The sequence below is a fragment of the Acanthopagrus latus genome, chromosome 7, assembly GCF_904848185.1.
Source record: "Acanthopagrus latus isolate v.2019 chromosome 7, fAcaLat1.1, whole genome shotgun sequence".
Taxonomy (NCBI): Eukaryota; Metazoa; Chordata; class Actinopteri; order Spariformes; family Sparidae; genus Acanthopagrus; species Acanthopagrus latus.
Genome location: NC_051045.1, coordinates 18,263,505 through 18,290,549, shown reverse-complemented (window position 1 = coordinate 18,290,549; position 27,045 = coordinate 18,263,505). Strand labels below are relative to the sequence as shown.

General features: G+C 39.5%; 1 protein-coding gene across 2 annotated transcripts in view; it reads right to left on the bottom strand.

Moving 5' to 3' along the window:
• The window catches only part of cntn3a.1 (contactin 3a, tandem duplicate 1), an 81,905-nt gene that overhangs the window by 45,704 nt on the left and 9,156 nt on the right, over window positions 1–27,045 (bottom strand). For both annotated transcript variants that reach the window (XM_037104004.1, XM_037104005.1), the window contains exons 3-6: window positions 24,877–25,020; window positions 16,204–16,336; window positions 12,581–12,756; window positions 4,364–4,459 (exon numbers count right to left, since the gene is read on the bottom strand). In XM_037104004.1, the coding sequence (XP_036959899.1) occupies window positions 4,364–4,459; window positions 12,581–12,756; window positions 16,204–16,336; window positions 24,877–24,931 (460 nt within the window). In that variant the 5' untranslated portion in view covers window positions 24,932–25,020. The remainder of the gene's footprint in view (window positions 1–4,363; window positions 4,460–12,580; window positions 12,757–16,203; window positions 16,337–24,876; window positions 25,021–27,045) is intronic.

The window sequence follows — 27,045 nt, the reverse complement described above, 5'->3', positions numbered from 1 at the left end:
TTGGCCAAAAAGCTACAACTTTTTGACCCGTCATGCCACACGTGGCTTTGTGTACTTACGCAACTAACCTGTTGTTCTGCACTCACATAATTGCCATGGGAACAAATGCAAGTAATTTCTGATCCATAATTGTCTGTCTGGCAACATGTACCTGGCACATCCTGTTAGAATAAAGTTTTAATTAAGATTAGATCATCACATTTTAATCTATATCTTCTGTCCACGATTGGCCAAGGAGTTTTCTCACACCATGGGAATATGAAATAAACAAATTAAACTCTAGCTCTGAATAGAAACTTGCATCAGATACTTTGTACACCTGAACCTCCACTAAGAGTGACTTAACCTACTAGAACAGATCAAACAATGACACAACTGTATAAAGCATTTAAACTGTTGTACAGGACTGAAAGCCTTGAATTAAACAGTGTAACCTACACTGACTTCAGCATTCATTAAACATGAAGCAATCCAGATTATTTTCATAACTCAAGGGTGAGTTAAAGGTTACAAATTAAACTATATCGACATATCTCCATCTCCAAGTGAATAAATGAGTTGTTGTATGTTGTTGTTGTAATATCTCCTCCCTTTTCTGACTGGCGTGCAAATAGCCTGCTTGCAGCCTGTGTGTGTGTGTGTAAATTGCCCAAAAGGATTTGGCACGTGAAATCTATCCAAGGGGAAGTCAATCAATGTCGACTCATTTCTGCGCTCATCGCTTTGCTGCTGAAATGCTGCCTAACCCAGAAGGTTGTCCGGGGACTACACTCCCTCGTCAATGCACTCACATAAAGGACGCAATCTTCCTCTTCCAAATTATAAGCATTAGTCTGGTGCCTGCAGGATTGCCTTCACAACAGACAGTTCACCAAGCTTCTCAGCTGAAAACTAGACACAATTTCGCATACGGCCACTCTCAGGACTAAATCTGTGTTTTTCAGCAAAATATGCTTAAATAATATTTTTTATATTGTAAGACACTTTAATGATACTGCTACTATAGGCCGACGGTCCTGACAAGGCTGCTGCTTTACTTCTATTGCTGGCTGGAGTGTGTGTTGGCATTTGGACACCTTGCACCAGGGGATGAGTCCGGCATTCCACTGCCAGGCTGCCAAATGTAAGCATATGGCTCATTGTTCCAGCTTATTTTGTCAACACAAGGTGAGACGTCTCATTATAACATATACAGGGCAAAGCACTACAAATATAGGCCCCCACTGTTAGGTTTGCAAGCGAAAAACAACAACAAAAAAAACACCTCATTGTACTCTAATTGCAGCAGCTGCACAGCGGGGTTCCACCCAGCAGCAGCAGCAGCAACAGCAGCTCATGAATTAGTCGACTAAAGTTTACCAGACAATAGTTTGTTTCACTATGTTCTTATAAGATCAAGCAGCTGAAGCTTTCGTACACATTAGGGCTGGGTAATATATTCATGTTACATTGTTACTGTGACATGAGACAATGTATCATCTTCGATTTTGGATAAAATTTTATCGTGATGGCATCAGTCTTCCTGGTTTTAAAGGCTGCATTACAGTAAAGTCATTTTCTGAACTCATCAAAGTGTCCTCCGTCTTATAATAGTTGACTTTACCCTTTAATTCATTATATTCATGTAACTGACGGTTATTTATCAAAAATCTTGTTGTGTTATCCCAACAATATTCTCTCTATGTTGACGGACATATTTTAGGAAAAAAAAATGTGGACAACAATATAGCCTAAAAATTAGAGCCCTCAACTGATTGTCTTCATCTATTCTAAATAAACCCTAAGGATATGTTTTTTAATGCCCTTATCAACATGGGAGTGGACAAATACACTTGCTTTATGCAAAATATGTTAATTATTATTGCAACTATACTGTCCAGAATATTCTCCAGAATCACCTCAAAGGTACTGCATGATAATATGCTGAAAGCACAACATGGCAAAGCCCAAAAGGCAACAACAGATGGGCGCAATGACCTAAATATAACATTACTTACTGTACTAACACGAAGTAGTGTCCAACTTAACACTCGTAACAATGTTAATCGGTCTGCAAGCTGTAGCCACACATTTCGCTATTGGAAGTGTGTTGTACGTAGAGTTGTCCAGGCATCTCCATTAAAAAATATCCTGTGTGGTCTGCCTTTGGCGAGGGGGAGAAGGGCTCTGCATCAGCTGTGTTCTTGGCCAGCAAGTGGTCTCTGAGACTCTACATATGCCGGTGGTAACTCTATTCACATCAACAATAAATGCAAATAATTTTGTTCTTTGTCAAGAGAACCATCTGGCTTTGAAGCTGAACCTGCCATTCAGCACACCTTTTTTTCATCCATTTCTGCTCAAGGAGATTCTTTTCTGCTTGTCATCCACAACGTTGCAACATTGCTAACTGATTTTCCAAACTACGGTGTGGGCCAAGGGTCATAATTAATGGCGATAAGAGGAATTTGCGTTAACGCGTTACAATCACATCAATTTGGACAACCCCATTAAAAATATTGCAATATCATTGAAGGGCATGTTTTTGTATGTTTTTCAAATTATTTGCTGCTCCTCTTTTTCATTCTATAGAGACATTTAGTTTTTCTATGTTTGGGCTGGGCAATATTGCCAAAATCTATATCAAATATATGACATACTGTATAAACGCTAACATATAATATAGGGCTGCATGATGTGGTCAAAAGGTTATATCGCAATTATTTTGATAAAGATTATGCTTGTGATATGATTGGCGATTAGTAAGAATAATAATTTTTGCATCACAATGTGATATATGAAAATACTATGATGATGTGAAATCTATCTGCATCTGTACTAAACAAACATGGTTTCTCACATCTGGAGAACAGTATTTGTAGGCCACAGCATCTCTGCAGCACTACAGTACAGTAATTCATTGCAATGCTGTTCTGTCACCTTTTTTTATCCTTATTATCCTTATTTTGACAAATTCAATATTGCATTTAGCCATACTGCAATTTTGATTATATTTGGATTATGGTAATAATATTTTTGCTATCTTGATATGTAAAACGCAGGCACGATCACATGTGAAATGATACATTTCATGTTCAGTCCAATGAGCATAACTCTTATGAATTACATGAGACAATACTTACTTCACACATATAACACCCGCTACCTCAATGTCTAGTTTTGTCTGTTTGCTTGCGATCATTACTACAGGCAACACAAGTGAAAATGATCAAATCATCATGATACTTAATACATGATAATATTTATTAATTGCTCATCCTTAACCAGTAGAAATACAGCACAAATAATACATAATAATAATACTAATACTACTACCACTAATAATAACAAATATATCAAAATCAGCTTTTTGAGAAATCAACCCTCATATTACACCCTGATTCAACGTTCAGAGTCAATGTGAAATGTGTCTTTTGAATTCCAACGTCATTTTCATGTTGTGACATACCATATGAGACTGTCAGAAAAAACAGAGCCAATGTATCTAAAACAAAAATGTGAGTGAGAAGGATAATTTGGTGTAAAGCAGCTCTTTAAAACCGATCTTTAAAACTAAAGACATCCCTCCCACCACCTGCTGTGTGCACTATGTTACAGTACATCCTGATTCCCTAACAGAGAAAAATTACATTCAGCCTTGCCGGCTGGCAGAGCAAAAAACACATCTCCAGACCCCTGTGTAGGAGTTAATAGCATTGGATGCTAACTCCCATTGATAATGCCATGGATGCAAAGGGCTGATGAGACGCAGACAAAGCACCTTCAGAGAGAAGCTCTATTACTCAGCCTGGCAGGGCCCCAGCCACAGACAGCCTCTTCAGTCTGCATGCCAAAGTTTCTCCTCGCCCCCATTGAAAATCAGGCTGACAGGCCAGAGTGTCCCAAAGTAAAAATGACTCACTCCACTGACCTCAACAACACAAACAAACAGGCAGGAGAACTGAGGGGGAGAGCACAAACATGACTTCCACTTTGTACAGATAAACGCGCAGTAGATGAGCAATCAGAACAAGTGAACACTATGATGATGTTTCTATGTAAAGTAGTATTTGTTCAACTGAAGCACAAATAACTGATTGTGTGAGCTAGCAATTAAAATAAATGCTTCAAATTAGGGCTGCAATTTAAGATTATTTTTATTGTCAAATGAATTTGATCAATTAACCAATTCTATTAGTATGAATCTATTAATTAGTCGAATGTCAGAATGGTGAAAATGTTACCAGTGTTTCACACATCATAAAATGATGCCCTATTAAATAGACTGTGATTTATTTACTAGGCTAGTAAACTACTAATCTTTAAACAGATGAATCGCTGCAACTCGACTACACATGGCAGCAAAACTTATCATCCATCTTACCTCCAGAGTGGGGTGGTGGGCCGCACAGTAAGACCACTCCTTGACCTTCACGAACCCTCACTGGACTTCTTCTCTGGGTCTTGAAGTTCTCCAGGTCTGTTTACCACAGCACAAAAGCAATAAGGTAAAATAATCAACTCATTTTTCACCAAAGCCATAAGCACACAGGAAGCAAACAGATCATGCACACAACACGCCATATCTTCAGTGGCTCAATAATTTCATATCTGGCTGCAGACCAGAGTTTCACAGAGCCCACGCGGTGTTTGCATAAATGCAGAAAGGTGCTGTAAAGTCCTAAACACTTCTGACAGGAGCAGAAAGCAATTCCTCAAGTATAAGTCACACATGAGTGAATTTAATTGGAACTGCGTATTGTTATCACTTTCTGTGTTTCATCCACTGCACACAGACCAGCAACAATTAAACGACTAAGACTGAAACATCATTTGTATGGAGACCGATTACTTGTTGACAACCTGCTGAGAGAAAGAAAATAGAGACGGCAATTCATGAACACTTTGCCTTTTCTAGCCTGCTGTGGCTCTTGGAGATATCGTAGGCAGTGCAGTCAAATATGCGGCTGCCATATAATGACATAATCAAGACTGAATTCAGAAACAGAGTGGAAGAATGCAAAACTGACACGTCCTGTGAACAAGCACAGCAGGGTGAGTCTCTGCATAATAAATGCCATACGTGATCTTTGCAGGCCTTGTGACTAATGGAAAAATGAATCCAGCAGAACGGTATTGTATTATTACAACTGAAGGCATCTCTCTTTTTTTTTTTAAATTTGCTTCACAAATGATTCAGCGGCATGCTGCTGTATGACTTCACAAATTAATTAGCAGATCATTAAATTCTTTTCATATTTGGCATGTAAAAAATCATGCAGGTGCTTCAGTAGCCAATTCTCAATCTCTGCCTGATCCATGAATAACAGTCACATAAAGCCTCTCTGTGCATGAACAGATACAGCACAGTGAGGGTCTCTCAGGAGCAGCAAGCCAATCTTTAGTTCCCTCTAGATGTGCTCAGTCTCAGTCAGAGTAATGTACAAATGTTATCTTTTTTATATTGTGTATGCAAGAAATTTTTGTAAAAGTGGTTATTATCAGCCCTTTGATGATGTTCATGTCAAGTCTTGTGTGTAAATTTACCTTTCATTACATCTTCAAGTCTTATGTGTCATGCTTAAAGTCCTGTTAGTCATTGTAAAAAATAAACACAATAAATCTGGATTTTACAGATAAATGTCAAACTGAACTCAGATCTGAGTACTAGCAAACCAGCATTAAGGACCCCAAGAGTCTTTTTGTTGGTAGATCAAAGCATAAGTTATCTTATTTTATCAGTTTTATTTAAACACACTGAGACTTGATGACAGGTTAAAGACAAGAAGAGTCTATAGCAATGGCTCTATGAGGCTTTCCTTTGAGTGCCATTTGTGACAACCACAACATGCTAACATGCCCACAATGACTATGCTATCAGGTATGGTTCATAATCTTAAAGGAGAACTTCGGTCGAGTTAAACATGCAGCTTCATTGCTCAAGCTACCCTTGACTTGCCAGTACCGAAGACACAAACACATTTGGTCAAACCATTACAGGGCTCCATGAACGGAGCGCTAGCATTGACAGCTAACAGCATAGGGTCAGAAATTTACACTGTGTTTTAAGCTTTTTAACATGCTCCACATCTCACCCCAAAAGTCATGCAACATCAGCAGACACCTTACAAAACAGCACTGTAGCGTGTATGACTCAAAATGAATAAAAAGTAGTTAAAACAGTGTGTTTGTGCAAGTAGCCATATACCAGTTTGTTGACATCCGTGTCCTCCGGTAGCTAGACCGAACTAGTCAATCCGTCGAGCGTGTGCTCAACAGGCTTAACAGGCTATTGTAAGGCTCATGACAGGCTGTAACATGGACATGTACATTATGAACAGAAAAACAAAAATGCTGGAATATGTTTCTGTCTCTGCCAGTGAGGGAGTAAGCGCATGCTCGACGGATTGACTAGTTTGCATGTTACCATGCTAACCTTTGCTAATTAACGCAAAACACAGCTAAACGAAATGTCATTAGCCTTTCAGGCATTTGGTCAAAAAACAAAGTTTGAGACAAATTAATGGATCACCTATGTTATCACAAATTATCCTGAAGAGTACAATTCATCTGATAGCCACACACACATATTGTCATAACAGCAGAGGCACAAGTGAAATTCACAAATAAAATTGACAAGGGCTCAGTCCAATCAAGTTACCCAGTAAGCCATGACAGCATGCATGACACTTTGACCCTTCAGCTGAATGGAATTCAGCCACCTTTCCTTTATTTAACTGGTGTTTTTCCTACTGGTCATGTCAAAATGTCATCTGTGAAATGGTAGATAGTTGTCAAGACATTTCACAGTAAATGTCAACCTGCTGAGAAATAAGCAGAGGATCACCAAAGTCAGTGGGGCTCATCCTCTGGGAACTATGAATCTGTGCGAACTGTCAGGACAACTCATTAAATGGTTGAACAACCAACAGACCACACATCCCCAGACCCGTGCCAGTGTGGTTCAAAATAATAACTGCTCCATATTTCCTTCACTTACTTCAATAAAGTCCTTTGGCTTAGTGAGCAGCTGAAGAAGCTATCTGATACCATATTAAACTTTAGCTGCTCTGGCAGGGCCAGTACCTGCTGAGTCAGACAGAAAGTCCCAGCAGCTGCAGAAGCAACGATTCTCAATGGTTTGATGTTGTGAATCGTTTGGTTTGAGTTAATATTCTGCACACTCATCCAAATGCTGATAAGGAATAATACACTATCTACAGTAGGCCTTCTGTGGTTTCAGATTTTCTGCAGAAAACATCCGTTCCACTGTTAGACAGCCAACCGTTTTATGTGTTCCGTATGTGTGCAGTTCCTAAGACAGAAAATACGCATGTGTACAGCATGGGTACTTCTATCTGCATCTTCAAAGCTTGTTGTCAGCATCACTACAATACCCAGATTTATGGTTTGGCAACTATTCAAAAAGAAATAGAAATACCATATAGTTTATCAAAACAGCAGTTACAGAGTGCTGTACAATGGGCAGGAATAATTAAATAAAATTAAAGCTAAAGGATAGAAGAAGGCTGAGGATAAAAGTGAGTTTTTAAGGGTGACTTAAATATACGACAATTGTGCAAATGGGAGATTCTCATGGAGGACAATGTCTATCGAAGGAGTAAGTTGCTCCTGTTAAAAAATATATGTTTAGGAGGCTTTTCCCAATTTATATTGTATTAGGGTGGAGAAGTTGAAATCCCACATTTTGTGACTTTGGGAAAAAAAAAAAAATTGGGATCATTTGTTTATCTGAATAATGTGGGATTTGCAGAATGCTCTCTTGCTCCTTTTGTTCAAATCACAATTAGAAAGGAATTAGGGCCAGATAACGGGTGTTTAACGCAATGTTATAAGCATAATACAGAGTCAGTTGAATTAATTATTTTCTAAAACCAGGCTCAAACATTATAAAGTGTCAGAGTCAGACTCAACTCTCACTGAGAGAGGAGCTCTCCTGATCAATATTCCTTTGGAGTATGGTGGGGCGTAAATGAGCTAGACACACTAAAAGCCAACAATGCCTGACAACCCAAGCTGTTCTGCACCCCGTGGATCATCTTATCAAGCCTATCACGGCTCTGCACCTCCATGTGCTTCTCCATGGCAGAGTTCAGGCTATTTTGAGTGCTTTCAGATCCATGAAATTGGATGTGAATTTGCATTTTTGTGCTAGCTACATCAATGTGACCCATTGTAATGAATGAGAGGCAATTGTAGAGAAGAAAAATTGAAGCCATTCTGTTGAAGTGTGAGCTCGAGGGCAATTTGTGATGTGGCTACATTTGTCACCAAGCCATTGGACAGAAGGCAAGAAGAGTTTTTAAAAAACTTTTTCAAGGGTGCCTTTATTTGAAGTTCTGTAACTATGGTATCACTTGCCAACATTTAAGGGTTATTATGTACTACTAATGTGAGCTGAGTAGTCATGTGGTTTGGAACTTAACTAGTGTAGGTGCTCGTATGCTCGTGGTTTTGGAAATAACTACAAGCATTTAGGCTTTTGCCCACACAATCAAAGAACATTGTTCATAATTATATCAAATAATAGCTTTGACAGAATATAGAGCATAAGTAGGGTAACTATCGTCTAATAAATGACTGCTGATGATTGAGCCTCTACCATTACCTTCCTTTCAACAAGATGTGATGAAAGAAGTTCATGTACGTATGATAAATGAAGGCTGAGGCTGATGACATCTGTAGCTGCCTTTACTGTTAAATATAAATTCGAACCGACTGGTTGATTAAAAACAATCTCACTGACCAAAGTCACTGAGATTCATCCCAGTAGGAGCAAGAATGTCTGTCCCAGATTTTGTGGCAATCAATATATTAGCTCTAGCAATTCTTTTAATCCCTGTCCTATTGGCAGGTTGACAAACATTACCATCCTTAATGAATAAAAGCAAACTAAAAAAATACTTAAAAAGGCCATAACATTTTTAGTGTAGGTTTCCAAACAGCCATCTCCCTTTTCTTACAAAACCAAAGTCAGGTCTTTATTTAGAGCGGCACAGTTGCAACAGCCAAGGCTGTTTATGAGTTTGCCAGGGTGTTAGTCACCTCCCACCCAGCTGTAGTCAAACAGAAAATGGGTAGAGCCTTGGAACCAATTTTAATGGGGATGACATTCAGTGATTTGCCCAGTAAGGCCAAAAAAACCTTTTAACCTAACTATTTACTTTTTCTGAATTATGCTGAAAAGAGGTGAAAACCATTTAAGTCTATCAAATAAACAAGAAGTCTAAACAATAAAATGAGTGTGGGACAAAGAGGTAGTTCTGTGTTTTTTACCCAAGAGATCTGGCCTCTCTCTAATCACTTTAATAAATTAACTTATACTTGCACTCTACAGCTCCACTTCTTAGGCAACCCTGCCTCCTAGAAATTACATCTATATATAAACTAATATGCAACAATAAATGCATTTTGAAGGAAACGTAATAGTTGTCTGGATTATGCTCAGGAATGAAAACACCAGAAGCCTGTCTGTGGTTCGGTACCTTAGCGAAAGATTGTATTTTCTCTTAAATGTTTAAGGTCTTAAAACAGACAATTTTATCTTTCCCAAACATTTCAGTGTTGCCAATGCCTAAACATAAGCATAAAAAAGCCAAATAATGCTGTAGTCACTGCAAGTGGATAGTGTATTAGAAGATTGCCTATCTTAAGTGGACAAATAATAACAAAAATGTTATGAGGTCAGTGAACATTTCACTAACTCTTATCAACATTGTTGCAACTGCCAGATAAATTACGTAACAATGTTTCTTCATTATGTTAATAGAAACCACTACATACAGTGACAAAATGAGAATGGACAGGGATGGAAATGATTAAGGGGTTGGTGGTTATTTACACGATAATAATTCATATGTACATCATTCTCATGATATTGATATTTCATTTGTAAATGTAGTTATCATCAGCTGTAATTTATATTGTAAGAGTGGTCATGGAGTATTAATCATTTACTTGGATACTGTGAAAAACTGCCTTTACTTGTAGAGAGGGAGGCTTACTATTCACTAAGTGAAGCTCTGTAAGCATAATGATTGCCTATATAATGAATTAGCTGTAAGAAGTAAAGTGCAAGTCATCAAAAAAAAACAAAAAAAAACATGAGAACCCATCATCTCTGATCTCTGTGATCTTCTTTTCTCTTCTCACAGAAGCAATCATGCACTGAATCCTTAACGGTGAGTGACACATGACATTTGAGGAGTGATAAACATCAAAGGGGGCCTAATTCGTACAGAGGATGGCTGCTGGTGTCTCCCGACAATTACAACGCTGTTGTGAAGAGCTGCTTTCAGAATAAGACTGTTGCCTTCCTCACTAAAGGATGATCTGAAACGCAGATAGAGCACTTAGAATCATAGCACTAGCGATAAATGTTATTGTCCTTTCCTCAGATACCCTCGACCTCGAAACAGACTTAATTTTCACCGGAGGAAAAATCAAGGAACAAAGAGTACAGAGCTGATTAAAAATAAGAAAAAAAAAAAAAAAAAAAAACAAGAGATCGAAATCTTGAAAAGTAATTACACAGATAAGACGGTTAGGTTTAACTGGAGCCAGTGAGAAATAAATGCAAATTATGTGCAATTACAGGACTGAATTTGATTGGCGAAATCATGAGCTCCAAGATACAAGGGAGTCGCATCCTGCATTGCTTTCATAAATACAGCTATTTCACCCTTCATTAAACACTGTGTTACCCTTGTGGCTCTATAAGCTGCACAGCATCCAGGCTGTAGCATGCTCCTTCTTCAGGACAGGCATCCAATACACTCTGCCTGTATTGCAGGCCCTGCAATCTGTTGTAAAAACACTGCATCTTGCATCAGTGAAAATCCTTTCACTTACACCAAAAATATCCCTAGGAGATCAGGAAACTCAATCTGGCTCGATAACCAACTAGATTACTCCTTCCAGCACTACCAGCAGGCGAGCGGAGCCTTTTAAACATTTAAGTCTGTATTGTCAACAGGATCAAGAACCTTTATACTTTTAAAGGTTTAAGCCCCAGCCAGATGCAACAGATGCTGTTATATCATCCATCCTCCAGAGGATTAAAAATATAGGCTATCTCAACTATTATGTATGCAATACACATTCATGCAATACAAATTTGATGTTGGACATCTTCAATCAATGCAAGTCTAAAGATATCGAATTTGTTCACCAGCATCAGGAAGGACTTCCATGAATGAGCACCAAATATTGATCACATTGTTGAAGATGTTTTTAATAATGAGCATGCTGTAGTTACTGTTCTACATTTGTTTTCTGCAGCAGTGCTCAAAGCACTGATTTTAAGCTACCAGACTTGATAGGATTATATGTGACATATGATGGAGATGCCAGTATTTTCTTTATTAATGGCCTTTACCTTGGTCTTTGTCTCTCAGAGTTATTATAAGACAGAGAGAGGTGCAAGCCCCATGGTATATAAAGGAGCCTATTGAGCCACTCTGAGTCAGAGTCTGTTACAAATGACATGACACTGACACTTATAACAGGCTGCTCCTCTGTGAATAATTCCTCTGACCTGAGACCTGCTCAATCATATGGCACACTTAATTAAGTTAAACCAAGAGCAATAAATAAGATGTATGACACATCAGAGCTGATGCTTGTCCTCATCTGGTGACAACAGCAGGTCCCAGGTCAGGCCCAGGCAACGGATGAGACCAATCACGATGACATACAGTTTAGGTTGGGACTCGGAAATTGATAGGAAATGTGAATATGATCAACAGCCTGCTGGTGACTCAGGGCACTGATTTGCTCTGTATGCTGAAGATTTAATGCTGCTTTGTGACAAAGAAGCACCAAATCGTGGCTAGATAGATATCTCTGACGCTTTCCCTGCCAAGGATCACCTCAGCGCCTACTATGGCACAAAAACAGACATCAGAATTCAATCTCGCTGCACCATCTGTTCACAGATATCAGGGCTGTCATTTGATATGGGATGGCCATCAAGAATGGAGGCCTCAAGTTCACCTTGCCATCACAGATGCCTCAGACCCAGGTCTTATAAACTGTGATGGATGAGTGCTGTAAAGCATCAACTATACGGGGTCTGTCAAGGCCTACCACACAATCATCACAAGGCTATAAGAAGTTTAGAACCACCAGGCAGAGTAAAGACCACCACCAGGGCTTTAATCAGGGTTAAAAGAGAAAAACACCGTGATAGAAACATGGACAGTTCATTTGGGGTATCTCATTATCAACTTCAGTGGTATCAGTCTACTATAGGAGTCTCTTGTTGCTGCTTGTTTTTTGTTAGAGAAGATCAGGTCTGACAACAAACAATTTTCACAGAATCCTACTGGGTCATAACATTTTCAGCAAACCAAACATCTGATGCTTACTAAAACTTTTACTTTCTAAGGCAAACAAAGACAGAACTGAGATCTCAGGTTGATACAAGGTGAACTAAAGACAATAGAGGTGAAAAATAATACTGAAAAGCATGCAAACTGTTCAGAGCTATTATATTTTTGAATTTCCACTTATTAGAAGAATTTTATCACCAATCACTCTGACATAACACATTTTTGAGTTAAATATAAGAAGGGCTTACATGCAATGTGCAGACTGGCCTCTCTGCTGATGATGGTGCCAAACGAGTTGGATGCCAGGCACTGGTAGATGCCAACGTCTCCCTCTTTAGTCAGATGGCTGATGTGTAAGTTTCCTCCCATCAGAGAGTAACGTGACCCTGGCCTGGGCAGGATGAAAGAGTCATTGAGCTTCCACCTGTGAATGTAAACACATGATACACAGCATAAAAACCTTGAATACACAAAGTATAGATTAGCACCATGTCTTCATATGCTAGGTAGCATGTATCACAGGGCTCATTGCAATCTGTGGTTCTCTTGCTCATTATTTTGTATAATTACTCAAAACTGAAATGGTCCGCTTTGGGTGCACACTGCCTTACTCACTGGTATGTTTTTCTTTACAAAGCCATTCTTGGAAAAATTCAGACTTATCTATCTTAAATCACAGTCTGCGTTCCATTGACGTTTTACAACTTGTTGTTCCCAAAGTCTGCACTGAATTGGAAGTCCAGACTGCATGTGTGCAAAATATCATATCTGATTATGTGGGTTTTATTTTTATTTTCTCATTAACTGTTGTAACTCTGTTGCAACCATTCTTGGCCAGGTCTTCCTAAATAAAGGCTGAAACGTTTTTAAAAGAAGATGCCTTGTATTGTGTTATACATGCCCATTGTCTTATAATCAGTTCTGATTATTTGTTGAGACAGATCTTTCCTGCAGTCTGTCCCAAACAAATATGTTTTCTGTAGACCAGTGCATCTCTGCAGCACTCTGACAATGCTGTTTTGTCATCTACAATGTTGCATTTTTATAAAAAAAAATTGCTTCTGTAATTTGTATAATGCTTATGGCGATACTGCAATTTTACTAATATTTTTGATTAACTGTGCAGCCCTAGACTGATTGACGCTGATGCATAAACACTTCAAGTTCAATTAATGTAAAAGAGAGACTTCCAAGCAGCCTAAATTGTGACTAAAACAGCCTTCATTCTAGATAAAGCCGACATTAACAGAAATAACACAGTCTGATGTTTGCTGCGAAAAAACAAAATGAATAACTGAAATGAGAAGCAATCAGCAACTGCCATTTCAAAAGACAGTTCATTTCTATTCAGGCTTTTTCTCACTTCAAACACAACTCTTACTAACAAATCAAATGCTCAGCAATCCTTTGACATTTACTTTTTTCTGTTCAGTCTGTTTGTCCATTAACCACAGCCACACTAGGGAGGCCTGTTCAAAATCCTCCCCTCCAATCATAGTGATTATCAGACAGGGAGCGCCAAGCACCAGGGCTGCTCAAACAAAATGGCCACACGCAAAGCACAGGATAATGTTGTTTTTTGATTAAACCTGTAATGGGGGGGATAAGGGGAAGGGATAAGAGAGATGTCAGCAATCAACTTCTAAGATTTATCTTTTGACTCAGTCTTGTTCACTTTGCATATTTAAGGCTTATAGTCAAAGAAAACCTGCCGAGTTAATGATACTTGTTCAGCTAAATGCAGCATGTGACCTCCTATGTAATTATGTAGGCTTAGTTTCTTTTAACTGTGAACAATAGAGTTTACAACAACACAAGATTTAACTTTGTTTTGCAGAAAACTTTTCTAAATGTATTCAGATACACCCATCAATTCAATAGGTTTGCTGAAATTGTCTGCAATATAATCAAGCACAGCCAGTGTGCAAATGGCACTTTCATTCGCATACCAAATTAAAGTCAAAGGGAAGGAAAATGAGAGAAAAAGATGAGCGTAAACACAGACTAACAAGAAAAGTGACAGTCGCTAAAGGAGACTCTCAAGAAATAGCTTTTCATCTGAGAAATAAGGCACAATTAGGCTGAATGTTCACTCCTTGGTCTTGATTAGATTTTCACATCTCTTGTCTAAAAGAATGCTTCAGGTTTCTATTTCTGACTTTCTTCCTCCTTTTTCAGTTGGAAGGATTTGGACAAAGAGACTTAGACGCAGGGTTGAAGGGAAGGAATGGGGGAGGACATATGCAGCAGAGCAGCGCTCAACAGCAGATTGGCTGATTAGATTGATTTAGTGATTTGGTGATGCAGCTGGAACTGGTCCAGGAGCTCCACATGAGACAAATCAAGGGACCATGGTGACAACTTGGAGTGGGGGCTTCGTGTAGCAGCCTTCACTGGGTAGTCTTGGACAAATTAATTTGTCCTTGGTGCTCCTGAAATAAACCTGTCTACATACTCAGCAGAAGAGTCACTCAGCATATGGTGTCCTGCCACTGAACCTCAAAAGAACCCAAAACTCATTTCTAAAGCTGGCACGTGAGACCTTTGTTTAAAAAAAAGAATGACAGCACTGATGGACGGCAATGGAACTAATAATACAATGTGGCCATCTGAACACCAGCCCAATCATTATGAGAGATAAAAGTATGATATCAGAACAGCTTGTGATCAATCTGGAAATCATTTCTTAATGTGGTATAACAACTGCCACAGTTGGTGGCAGTTGTTGTAATTAAAGAGCTAATTAAAGTAAAATTTGATTTGATATGGAGCCGGGCACACTCTCGGAACTGGAACTCAAAAGGGCAAAAAAAAACAAAAAAACTTGCAGATTTGAACTTGTAGATGTATGTTACAAAGCAGGACTCTCCACACAGCAGAATAGCAACTGATTGCTCAATAAGTATTCCAGCCGATCCAAGCAATGGGATCTTGTACATTCATTTCAATTTGTGCCCATTAGGCATAACACCAAGGATCTTCAAGCTACATTAACGGCCACATATGCTGATGTTATGAGGGATCGTTTCAACCTATTACCCATTAAATGCTTGGCTTTGCAATTTGCATTTAATTACACTGACAGGAGTACAACAGTTATGTGGCCCCATTTGATAGACTATGAATTAATAGCTTGTGTGCTTGATGCACTTTAAAGCAAATCATTGTATGTCATTTGTTTTCATTTGTCATCATTTTAGCACCGAGGAACAGGGCATCAATTTGTTTCTAACACAATTGTGGGGGAGCCACTCAACCTCACAGCACCGGTGTGCTGAACAAGGACAATGAATAGCAGCTGTTTTGTTTTTCACCTCAGTCCACCAACAGGATTTGAATCATGTTTATCTTGTAGTGATAGCCTCCAAATCAGTTGCCCTGTAGCAATGTCTGTGCAGCCTTGGGCAGTGTTGCTGTCCACAAAAAGTTAACTGTAGCAGGACAACAGCCGCAACATGGAGAGACAGCTTCTTCCATATCATTTCAAGCATGTGTTCACTTCCCCACTCGATCACTGTCAGGAGAGCTGCAGAGTTTTGGTGCATGATTCTCTTGGGTTACTTGATCTCTTTCAACGGTCAGTGATACTTATGACAGGAAGCTCTCAAAATGAATCTTACAGCAGATCAATGTCCATCTGCCAATGCAAATACAAAACAGACTAACAACTGAGGGCAATTAATTCATCACTCTCAAATTTCACCATGACTGACAGTAAAGATAAGTACAGGAGTCAGCGGACAGTGAGCAGCAGCGAGCCATGAAGTCCACAAACCAAATCCAGTCTCGCTTGGTTTACAATAGAAATGTTGCACCTGAGAGCTCTGGGATATCACATAAAGGTTCTGGGTAACATGCCTGTGGGTGTTACCTGTAGAAGGGCGGAGGGTGTCCCTGGGCCTCACAGCTGAACACCACCTCTCTGCGATTCTCGCCAGGTTCAAGGGGAAACACCACACTGCCAGGTTGTTTGGTGAACACGGGCCTCAGCAGGACTCCGCTTCCTGGGTGGAGAACCAACAAAACTGCATCAGCTTTGATGTGCTGGTGAGCCTGACATTTTTCTGCTGAAAAGTAGGTTTCAAAGGCTTACAGAGGAAGGGAAACAGTACTGCTCGAGAGAAGGTTGAATCACAATAAATTCTATGTTCGGCATGGATCCTCGGCCATGTGAGCAGAGCCCATGAGCATTTTTCATCTAATTCATAAAAACTTGCCTGAGATTCCTGAGGTACTGCATAATCACACGGGTAACCTTCATAAAACTTTAATGCAAACACCTGAATGTACAGACCTGTCAAAGGCACTGTGCTTTTAATGCAATTTCATTGGAACCCTTCAAACTTATCGCCTCCTTCCCAGGGGTCGTCATCCAATAAGAAATATGAAAGAAAAAGATGCCACAACAAACACAAAGAGTGAAATGCTCATTTTAAATTGGCCGTCCTTATTTGAGCCATCAAAATGGTGCCCATTGTGACTCAGATGAAGAAAGAAGCAGTAATTTCAACACTTTGGGGAAAGTACTTGAGGGTTGAGCTGTTTTCCTTTCTGAAATACAAAATCGGAACGTACATATGTGCTCTTCGTAAGTAGTTTGTTTTTCCCTCTCAGGAAGTGGAATACAAATCACTTTGATTTCAAATTTCATCCAAATTGCTTATTATTATCTATAATGTTAGCTTGCTTCTTCAACAAATCATCCGTGCAACAATCTCAAACAGCTTTGAATTACACTTTTACTGTATTTCTGCATTTGTGTACACTGACTATTATTAAAACTGTTCATCATGGGGTTTTCCTCAAGGATTAAATAGTAAATATACAATATATACAGCACAGAATGTAAACCAACACAGGAACTCTAATTTCCCTGTGTGATATTCTCACATTGTTGATTCACTGTCTTTGTAAGAATGAAAAGAAACCGCAAACAGCAGAGACAGGAGCATGTCTACAGTGACACAGACTTTCTCGTTAATTACAAAGGTACAATAGTGAATGTATGCTGTGCAGGCAATGAGTGACCCATGGGGAAGTCAACACTTCATTGGAATAAACATTTCTTTCTGTGATGGAAGAGGGACTCATTTGGATTTGTCAGAATACATTTGCATTTCAGTAATGGCACAGAAGTGGGAAGATTGTGTAGGTAGGGTAACTAATTTGTATGAGAGGCAGGTATCTCTTTCAAGTCTCTGGCACCAGGGGAGTACAGGTTTATCCTCAAGACTCAAAATAACTCTCTGAGAGGGTGGAGCTGTTTGACAAGGGACCTTGTGCGCTGATTGTTCCTCTCCACAAGGATAAACCTCTCCGAAAGTTACACAGAATAAAAGGCCGCCTAATTATAATCTTTGTTAGATGAAGCATGTCCCTCCAAGCAGCTTTGAGAGATGATTGATCACCAGAAGACACACACGTTTGTGCAGTCCACACTCAAACACAAATCCTCACATTTGTTGTACACAAACTTGGAAGGAAGTTAAAGCCTGCGGTACACATGAGATGAATCACTGTGCCTTATTAAATTGATAAACGATTCTGGCTATCAAGTCACAAACATTTATATTCAGCCTTATTTTGAAAAATGCTCAAAATGGGTCTTTTAAAGCTGACAGCTCCAAAACCCTAATCCAGCCCTTTAGCTGTTAATTAGCACTTTAAATAGCAGCAATTAAAAAAGTCAGCAGTCAAAGACATTTTATCAGGAGTTTATTAAAAGGAAAAACAGCACAACAGAGCAAACAGAGGAGTATTTTTGTGCCCGTACCACGATGTACGTTGTTTGATGTTACACGTTCTTCAAACCTGAAGAGAAATCTGAACCTGAAGGGGATCTTGCATGCGCTGCACTTCAGTGTTTGCATAATACTGTTAAATAGGGTACGACTCATTAATCATGTATGCTACCATTTACTACAAAGAATAATTTTAAAAACCTGATGATGCCACAAAAACAGGATGAGATGAAAAGTGTTCATTCACATATTTAAAGGAGTTGTACTGAACTATGTTTGGCCTAACTGTAACAAAACTACCCTTCAGATGTGGCAATAATAAGGACAATAGCTTTGAGTAATCAAAGTTATATTGAAACACATTTGTATTTTTGCTTCATTATTTATGGTTGTTACAACTCAATGAATTAACTACATTTTTTAAAAAGAAAACACACTCCTCGGGCTCATCATAACCACCTAATTAAGACTGAGCACAGCGAGTGCTGCATGATGCTTATTTAATGTGTGGGACCTCTCACTTAGCACTTGCCCCCCTGCTGTGGTTATACCCAGCTGCACCCACAAGTAAACACCCTGAAAACATAAGTTTGGTATGTGTTTCACTCCGGATCAATCGCTAAGTGGACTGTACTGCACAAACATAACTTCATATCCAATTAACGGAAAATTAATCAACACAGATTTTTGGTTGCAGCACGTGCTCCTGGTTAGGGCACCGCTGAACTGACCTGATCCATGGCAACACCATGGCAACAGTTATTATAATGGTGAATAAGTGTCAGCATAATGAGAAGGTTTGAGCTCCGGGGACTGCGCCTGGGGGCTTGGTTCAAACTGATGCAAACTCTCTGAAACTCTTTCGTTGCCCTAGCGGGAATGAATGTAACGTGCAGTAGGGGAAAGTGGAATAATTTTCAGGCTTGCTTTCTGGTAATCAAACATTGATGTGCTACACACTACATCAGTATGGCTGAGACTGAAATCAGCATGCCCAAGACATTCAGGGCTTAATCCTTTTATTTCAGGTAGAGTTTCATTTGTGCAGATTTAACAGAGCATGGACGGATACTTAAAATAAATGAGGATACGAAAAGTTATAGTTTAAAATCTAAAATCAACCTTGACACTTTAGATGACAGACTTTAAGATCTAAGAACGAATCACGTTGGTACCAGAATCTGACTGCAGGTCCGATTCAGAGCACACCAGAGCACGGAAAGCAAATGATGAAAAAGCGCTCTACTAAAGAAATGCACTGACCCAGAATCCAAACAGGAAGTTGAATGCACTATGCCGCAGGACAGAAATGGAGGTCATTATGAAAGGGTCCTTTTTAAAAAAATAAATAAATAAATGGGCCGCCCCCACTCATATCTGTCACCTGCTGCCAGATGGTGATATGCACGGCCGTTTTTCTAAGGCTCCTCAGACAACACAAGACTCAGCATCGAAGCACAAGTGGAAGGCAGAGGGAGCTGTTTAGGAGACTGAAATAAAAACTAATCTCAAATTCAATACTAGCTGACAGCAAATGAATTCCTCCAGCTTACCTCAGCATGAATAAACAGGCACATGGGGAGTCAGCTGTGGGGGAGGTATCGGCCATTTGTGAGGTCCCAAATCCATTCGTTTCAGCTCAGGGTTTTATGCATCAAATAAAAAAAAAAAAGCCAATCTTGCTTTTTAAAGCATCTTTCCCCTCTGTCCAGGCCGATAAGGTATACCTTTAAGGTCTCTCATTCAAGGGCAGCTAATGTTACTCCAGGGTAGAAGGAAGGTTTGGGTTGTATAGATTCAATCACATCACAATGTTTGAAATATCTGCAAAACTTCTTCATCAGGGTCCTTGAAAAAAAATAGAAAAACTTGAACTGTATATGTTTATTTAACTTGATATATCACCACTTAAATAGTGGGAAAGTAAAAACAGTTCATGGAGATGCCACAATCTTTTGATTCCAGTACTTTGCAAGTAGCAAATATTCAAAATGTATACAAAAAAAATAACCCAAGAGTCAAACTAACAAAAAATGTCACAGCCATACTTCACTGCTATGACTATCAGCGATGGTGTACTGTACAGTATTATACTGCAGACTCTCTTTAATTAAGTTAAATACATTTTTAGCACAGCAGTCCGTATGGAGAGGAACGCAGCAAAAACATTCCTGACCAATATCCCATAATGTCACACTTTCTCTAGCTAATCACAGCTAGTGCACCTGAAATTCAATACCCCTGTATCCAGTGCCATGTTCACTGGGGAAACACAGAACTGATTAGGTCCAACTCCATATGTGGTAATGGAAAATTAAAGCAATTTCTTGTTGTTGTTGTTGTTTGCTATATTGAATGTCTACATAAGCTCAGGAAGGTATGAGAATGCCATTTGTCATGTAATTGTAGTAATATTCCTCGCTTTTCTTCTTCAAGATTGGTTAGGAGGCTATTTGTCACTTACTAGCTGCTATGGTCTGCACTAATGGAAACATTCATCATGCTTTAAAACTGTACCACAGTAACTTACATTAGGCCTAATTTTGACCATTACTGGATTTCATTTTTTGACACAGCAGTGTACAGAGTACATTTCTGTACCTCATAAACACATCTTACAAAATGTAGTATAAATGTAATAATATGATTTCATTATTTTGTTCACAGGCACGATATACATCTCGATATTTCTTGATCAAAGCAAAGTATGTGTGGGTGATGGGTGTAATGCTGACATTCTTTCTGATCAATATAAATCTGGTGACAAGTGCATGATAACTACTCTGTCTTTGCTTATATAGTATCTAGATAATACAATAAAATGTTAATGTAAAAGTATAGTAATCTTTCAGACCAGTAACTCCAGCACATAAACTGAAATATACCACTAAGAGCAGCTCACATCTTTTGACACATATAAACACTGCTGTTTAATTGATAATTCTGTATCAACAAGAAATCATACTCAGTGAAAATGAATTACTATATACATCTATAATTAATTGTACACTGTTTATGCAAACATTTAAATTGGATGATTTTTCAGTCCTGGAAGAAGCGAGAGCACCAACCATCTATGGGAGGAAGATTCACTGGGGAATATTCCACATCTTCACATATACGGAACTTCAAAGATGCAATAAAATCCTTGCTTAAGGATTCCTAAAAGGCTTTGCCATGTTCTGATGAATCAATGAGGTAAGTCAATATTTGAAACTCCAGTCGTCTCTCAGGCGCTCACCGGGGGATACAGAGCAAAGCAAATGTAGTTTGAAGAGATTCTGATGCTGGCCAGAAGCAGCACTTCATTTTCACTGCTATCTGCTTTAAATGAACAGTGGTGGCAGTAAAATTACAAGTCTTGTCTTGGGAGCATTTGTTTTGGGTACTCGTAGCATAGGTTAGGCTCACATTATTTCTGTCTTAAAACAATAGTCACATTTGCATTTAAACAGTTTTCGGGCTCTGTAATCATTCCTCCTGTTCATTCTGGCTGTGAAGAGATGAATATTATTTCAATGTGAGTGATGTGGGGACAAAATGCACAGTGTTCTTTCTGTGTAGCAATGAATCCTAGCATTTAAACCAAGCTACTATCACAGCTGCAATTGTTGTTGCGGTTTCAATTAGACAAATCAAGCAGTTATCCTCCAAATTTACAGTCTTTGATGTACAATATGTGCTCGTTTTCTTACTGTGCCACCCTGCAGCTCAGCGGGGAAATATTTTGTGGGGAAACAACAACACAAGGGGATTTCTGCCCTAACTTGAAAGACACCCACTAGATAAGACCAACTCAGGCTGTTTGGAGCTCATATAAGCTTCAAAACTGATTTTTTTCAGAATGAGGACTGATGATTTGCCTTGAGGACGTGAATGAACAGGAGGAACAGTTATGGCGACCGATAACACTTGTATTGTGCTTCTGGATTAGAGCTGTACTGAGAAAATGATGCTCCGAAGCTTCATTAATAACATTAACATCTGAATCCTGAATTTACATTCATATGCTGCACATTTCTTTTTTGTATTATTAGGGAAGCATGATATGTTTTATTTGTTAGCCAACACTGATAACAACAAGAACCTGTTTCTCATGGCCAATAACAATAATATTACCAATAATTTTAACACATATTTGTATTCTAAAAGAAGGTCTCTGTCGAAGCTTGCAGACTTTTTTCCATCTCCCAACCCTTGTGGAACACGTGTTGTAAAAAAAATAAAACAAAAAACAAAACAAAACACTGTCCCCGTGTTATTGGCCAGTGGCAAACCAGCTTTCAGGGTGCAACCAGCCACCTGCTGTGGCAGAGTTTGTAAATGCTGCGCCTGTTCAGTGAATAAAAGCAATATTGCTTCATAATTTCTCCATTCATCAGCTAGAATTTCACAGATTCACCAGTGCTGTATTGAGATGGACTGTAAAATGTAAGCCTTTATACAGTAGCACAACTCAACACAACCTTCAATGAAACCATCACATAAGCGTCATTGTGACTGCCACGCATTTCAACAGGGCAGAATGAAATGTTATAACACCATTGTTGAATATTTGAATATGACTGGCCAGTAAACACAGTCAGAGGGGAGTGATGTCTGAATACTTGAATATCTCATCAGATCAATCCACACTCAACTGTGGATAACTTAACATGAATAATTTGGAATTATTCTGAGAGCCAAACATCTGATTGTTAGTTAAAAAGCCTTAACAGCAATCGTAATGGATTTGTTTACATTTATGTTTCCAGTGTTGCTAAATTGTAGCCCTTCAATTCCAACAACAGATGTTTTTGTGATTTTAATCCTGCCAACATGTTTTAGGCAGATGTTTGTAAATGCTTTCAAACAATATTTTGCATCAAACTATTTGTGTTTGTGAGAAGTGGTTGTGTAGTGAGAGGGAATATGTACAGTGGGCTTCACAGCAGAGTCTGTGTTTCCTGATTTCTCTTTCAACTCTTTATGAATATTGCCGTGCATTAATTGAAGAAACACTCCATCTTCTCTCTCCAGTCCTTCAGGATAATGAGCTGCTTGTTGAATAAACTGGAGCTTTGTTATTAATACATCGTTGTGAGCATTCTCTACATAACCAGGTTACGACTGCATGACAAACCCACTTCTGTCAGTTGGAGACAGCTGATGGAGTGCTGGAAGTGACTTGCTGTGTGAAGGTTAGCTGTATCTGTGTGGAACAAACCAGATGCAGCCCAACCATAGCGCCTCTTCTCTGTTCCCTCGCACTCTCTCTCTCCTACTCACTCACTCACACAAACAGCACACGCCCCTGCCTTGGGCAGTTCAGACCCTCGGGGAAGGGGGCTGGTTAACTCCCAATGAACTCACTACGGGAACGACTTCCCCTTGGCCCTACTGCTCTCCCACGTAGCTGATGCCGACTGTTTGAAAGAAACGCTTCCTAGTCTGGTTAGATAAATTACTTAGAAGCACCTATCTAACATTCTCACACTGTGCTTTCTCCAGCCGCTGGTGCACATCGCCACATAATGCTTATGAGGTCTTTCTCATAACGTTGAGACTTTGGGGGCCTATCATTATATTGCACCATACTTGTCTTGGAAGCAGAGGATATGTAATGCAAAACCCTACTGAATATTAATGCTAGGTTACTCTGTGTTACCAACTGTGCGTGAGCCTCAAGAGTGAGGCAAGGGCTGTGCAACACAATGCTTTTCAGAAACGATTTGCCCTCTGCGCCTTTGTTCAGCACTAATTTGCTTTGAATAGATAACTGACGGTGTTTTCCTAACGCCATGATTGAAAAGGAATGTTCAATGGTCGTGTGCAGTTCAGACTGCAGACTTGGATTGTCTCCTTGAAGCTGTTTGTCTGAGATCAAATCTCTGTCAGGTTTGTGACATCACCATTCACTTGTCTATATATTTAAGAGAAGGCTTAAGTAGGACATAATATGTGATCCAGACTTGTGGTGTAGATCCTAATCCCACAGTGAGTCACAGTTCCCTGAGGAGAGCCTCATTAGACATCCGCTGATGTGTATTGGATTTAGTGATAAGTGGTGCTAATTGCCATGTAGGCAAATTTAGTTTCCTACGTGCGGTTGTGCCTTTGAAAAGAGATGCGCGTGCACAAACAGATACACACAGCGGCAGTCACACACACACGCACGCACACTAATTATTTTAGGTCCCAGCTGTGAGGAGGGGCTGCTGATTTGGAGCATGGCAACATGAAAGATTACTCATTCCTCAAGATACTGTGCTCATGCGACAAAGCCCTTATTCATCTTGTTCTGAAGAGAACTAGCATTTGACCCTGAACAGTTTGTAAGGCAGGAAATTTAGGTCTCTCATTAAAAGCAAGATCAATGACAAGATTTCTGTACTACTACCAGTGCAATCTCAATTAGGGCAACAATTGAGGGGCTCTTTAAAATGAATGACTGCACATTCCACGGCTAGATAAAGCCCCTCTGACAGAGATAGAAACCTTGCTTATTCTTCTCCATCAGAATTCACGGCTGGGGGAAAAAAAAAAACAACAAAGAGAGATAGCTGCTACACACAACTGAAGGAATGTTGTATGGCTGCCTTCAGCTGCCAATGAAAAAAGACAACAAGATGAACCTTTCCTCATATTTGTAAAATTGGTGGAAAGCTTGGGGTGCTCTCTTTGCCATAAAACCTCTTAGTTTTCCATTTTACCTCTAAGTGCCAGCTGCTCTATATGCCAAGGCGCGATCGCAAAAAAATCTATAAATATCAATTCATAGCTGCTGTGCTAACAACATAAAAAAAGATGTTTAGGATGCTTACCTGCCAGACAATCCACCAATGACAGCAGCAGAACAAGTTTCCATAGCAACTCCATTTTAATGGTCTCAGGTCAATACAAGCTCACATCCAATCACAGGTGTGTAGAAGCCTGGCTTTGTCCTTTGCAGCACTTTCACCGTTCTTCTGTCAAATGAAAGGAAAAGGAGGGGGAGGCCATTAGACATTCAGAGCCACTGGTCACTGGTCTCATCAGATGGGGTTATTTCACAGGGGCAGTGACTGTCCGTGTTTGCCAGGCGATGAGTTTAATGATATAAAAACACATGAGGACAGTAAAAATCACATCCTGAAATGCACAACTATTTGCAGATAACAGTAAATCTTTGGGGACACTCTTCAGATCTAGATGACAGTGAGTACTATCTCTGTTATGATTTGCAGATGCTGCGATGAACCGGGTACGATGTATATCTGTGAGAATAATCAAGAAGCGGCACAGAGAAAAATGATTTGTGCAAGCAAAGCACTTACAAAACACTTGTGCTTTGGAGTTTGCTTAAGAGTGCTTAACATTGCATAATAGGGATCATGTCTGCAAGAGGAACATAAAGGGATTGCTTGCTCGCACTCAAACCTGCTGAGACAAAACAAAAAGCAAGCGGGTTGTCAGACACATCCCTAGCATGTAATAAAGCACTGTCCTGGCTCCTTGAATCTGTCTGAGCTAGAGGGATTATGTATTTCTGACATAAAGAGATGACTGTACGCTGGGCAAAACCATTTTCAGTCCCCCAGGAGACTCACACAATTGATTTTCTCAAGGACTTAACTGTAATCTATCCCTGCTAAGACTCAAATGAAGTCCCAAAAAGAAAAAAGTTGTGAAATGATAATGAGACATACTCCCACTATCGCTGACAAAAACTGATGTATTTATCCGTCTAAATACCAGAACACCGCCAACATGTTGATGGGTAAGATCCCTCCTGATAAAGCAGCAGATAAATGTTTGCCTATGATAGGACAGTTATGGAGTGAGAGGATGAAGAGGAGGAAATTAGCCATTGTCTTTGCTCAAACTGACTCTGCCTGCTACATTTAACTGACTGATGGCACAGTTCCCTCTGACTACACACCATGAGCCCGCTGAAAGAAATGAGAGGACAAAATTAATAAGAAAATGCAGTATAGTCTATCAAGAGGCGGGTGCCAAAAAAGCAGAGACAACTGAAAGATTACACATTCGTAGTTTCTCAGTTATCTGCTCGGCTCTTATCTTTGCACCACTGAAAGGCATGACAGAGCATACTGATGCTTATGTGAATAAATCAGCTGCGTCCCTGACACGTTCGCCTACACTGCTCTTCCTTCTGTGTGTACCAAACCATTAAAGGCAACACTTTTACCCTATAAATCTCATTATGGAGATTGGGTTTAGAGTGTCATCTTAGTTCCAACTTATCTTGCAGTTATTAGGATGCAAATGTCATGAGTAAATGTTGGCTTTTAATAATAAAACAGAGAGACTTCAAATCCCTTCTTATGCTCCTGGATATTTTTGGAGTGCTCCTCCTTTGAGGGAATAATTGTGCAAGATGCGCTGAATAAATTACTCCACACAATGTCTTTAAAAGAAAAAAAAAGAGCAGCCTAGAAATTCAGCAAAACTTTGTATTCCAGCCTCACACTTCTACCAAATATTTGGTTATCGTCTAACATTTCTACACAATCAGACAAATTACAGAGTGTTATTTTGACGACACAAGTAAATACATGTGTTATCATCTGGCTGCAGATTAACAGTTACTGCAATTCATACACTTCTGACAAGTGCTTCATTTTCATCAAAAACTTTTCTGGTAATTGTTTTGTCAGCCGTGTAAATGTTTGAGACGCCGGCCGTCTAAAATTAATTCATCCTGCCTTGACAACACCACAAGCTAACACAACCTCACCATGTGAACTGTTGACACACACCATACATAAAGATATCTGTTGGCCCCTAACAGCAATCTCTTGATCTCTATTACTCTGCAAGCACTGAGACACAAGACATCAGACGGCAGGGTTAGCAGGGGGGATAAAAGACAGCCTTTTGATCCAGAGAAGCTCTGATGATGGCTGGGGGGGCCGGGGTGTCCATGGCAGTATTTGACTTCCCCTTCAGTACAAATTAATTACCCTCATGACCTTAAGTGGTAGTGACAA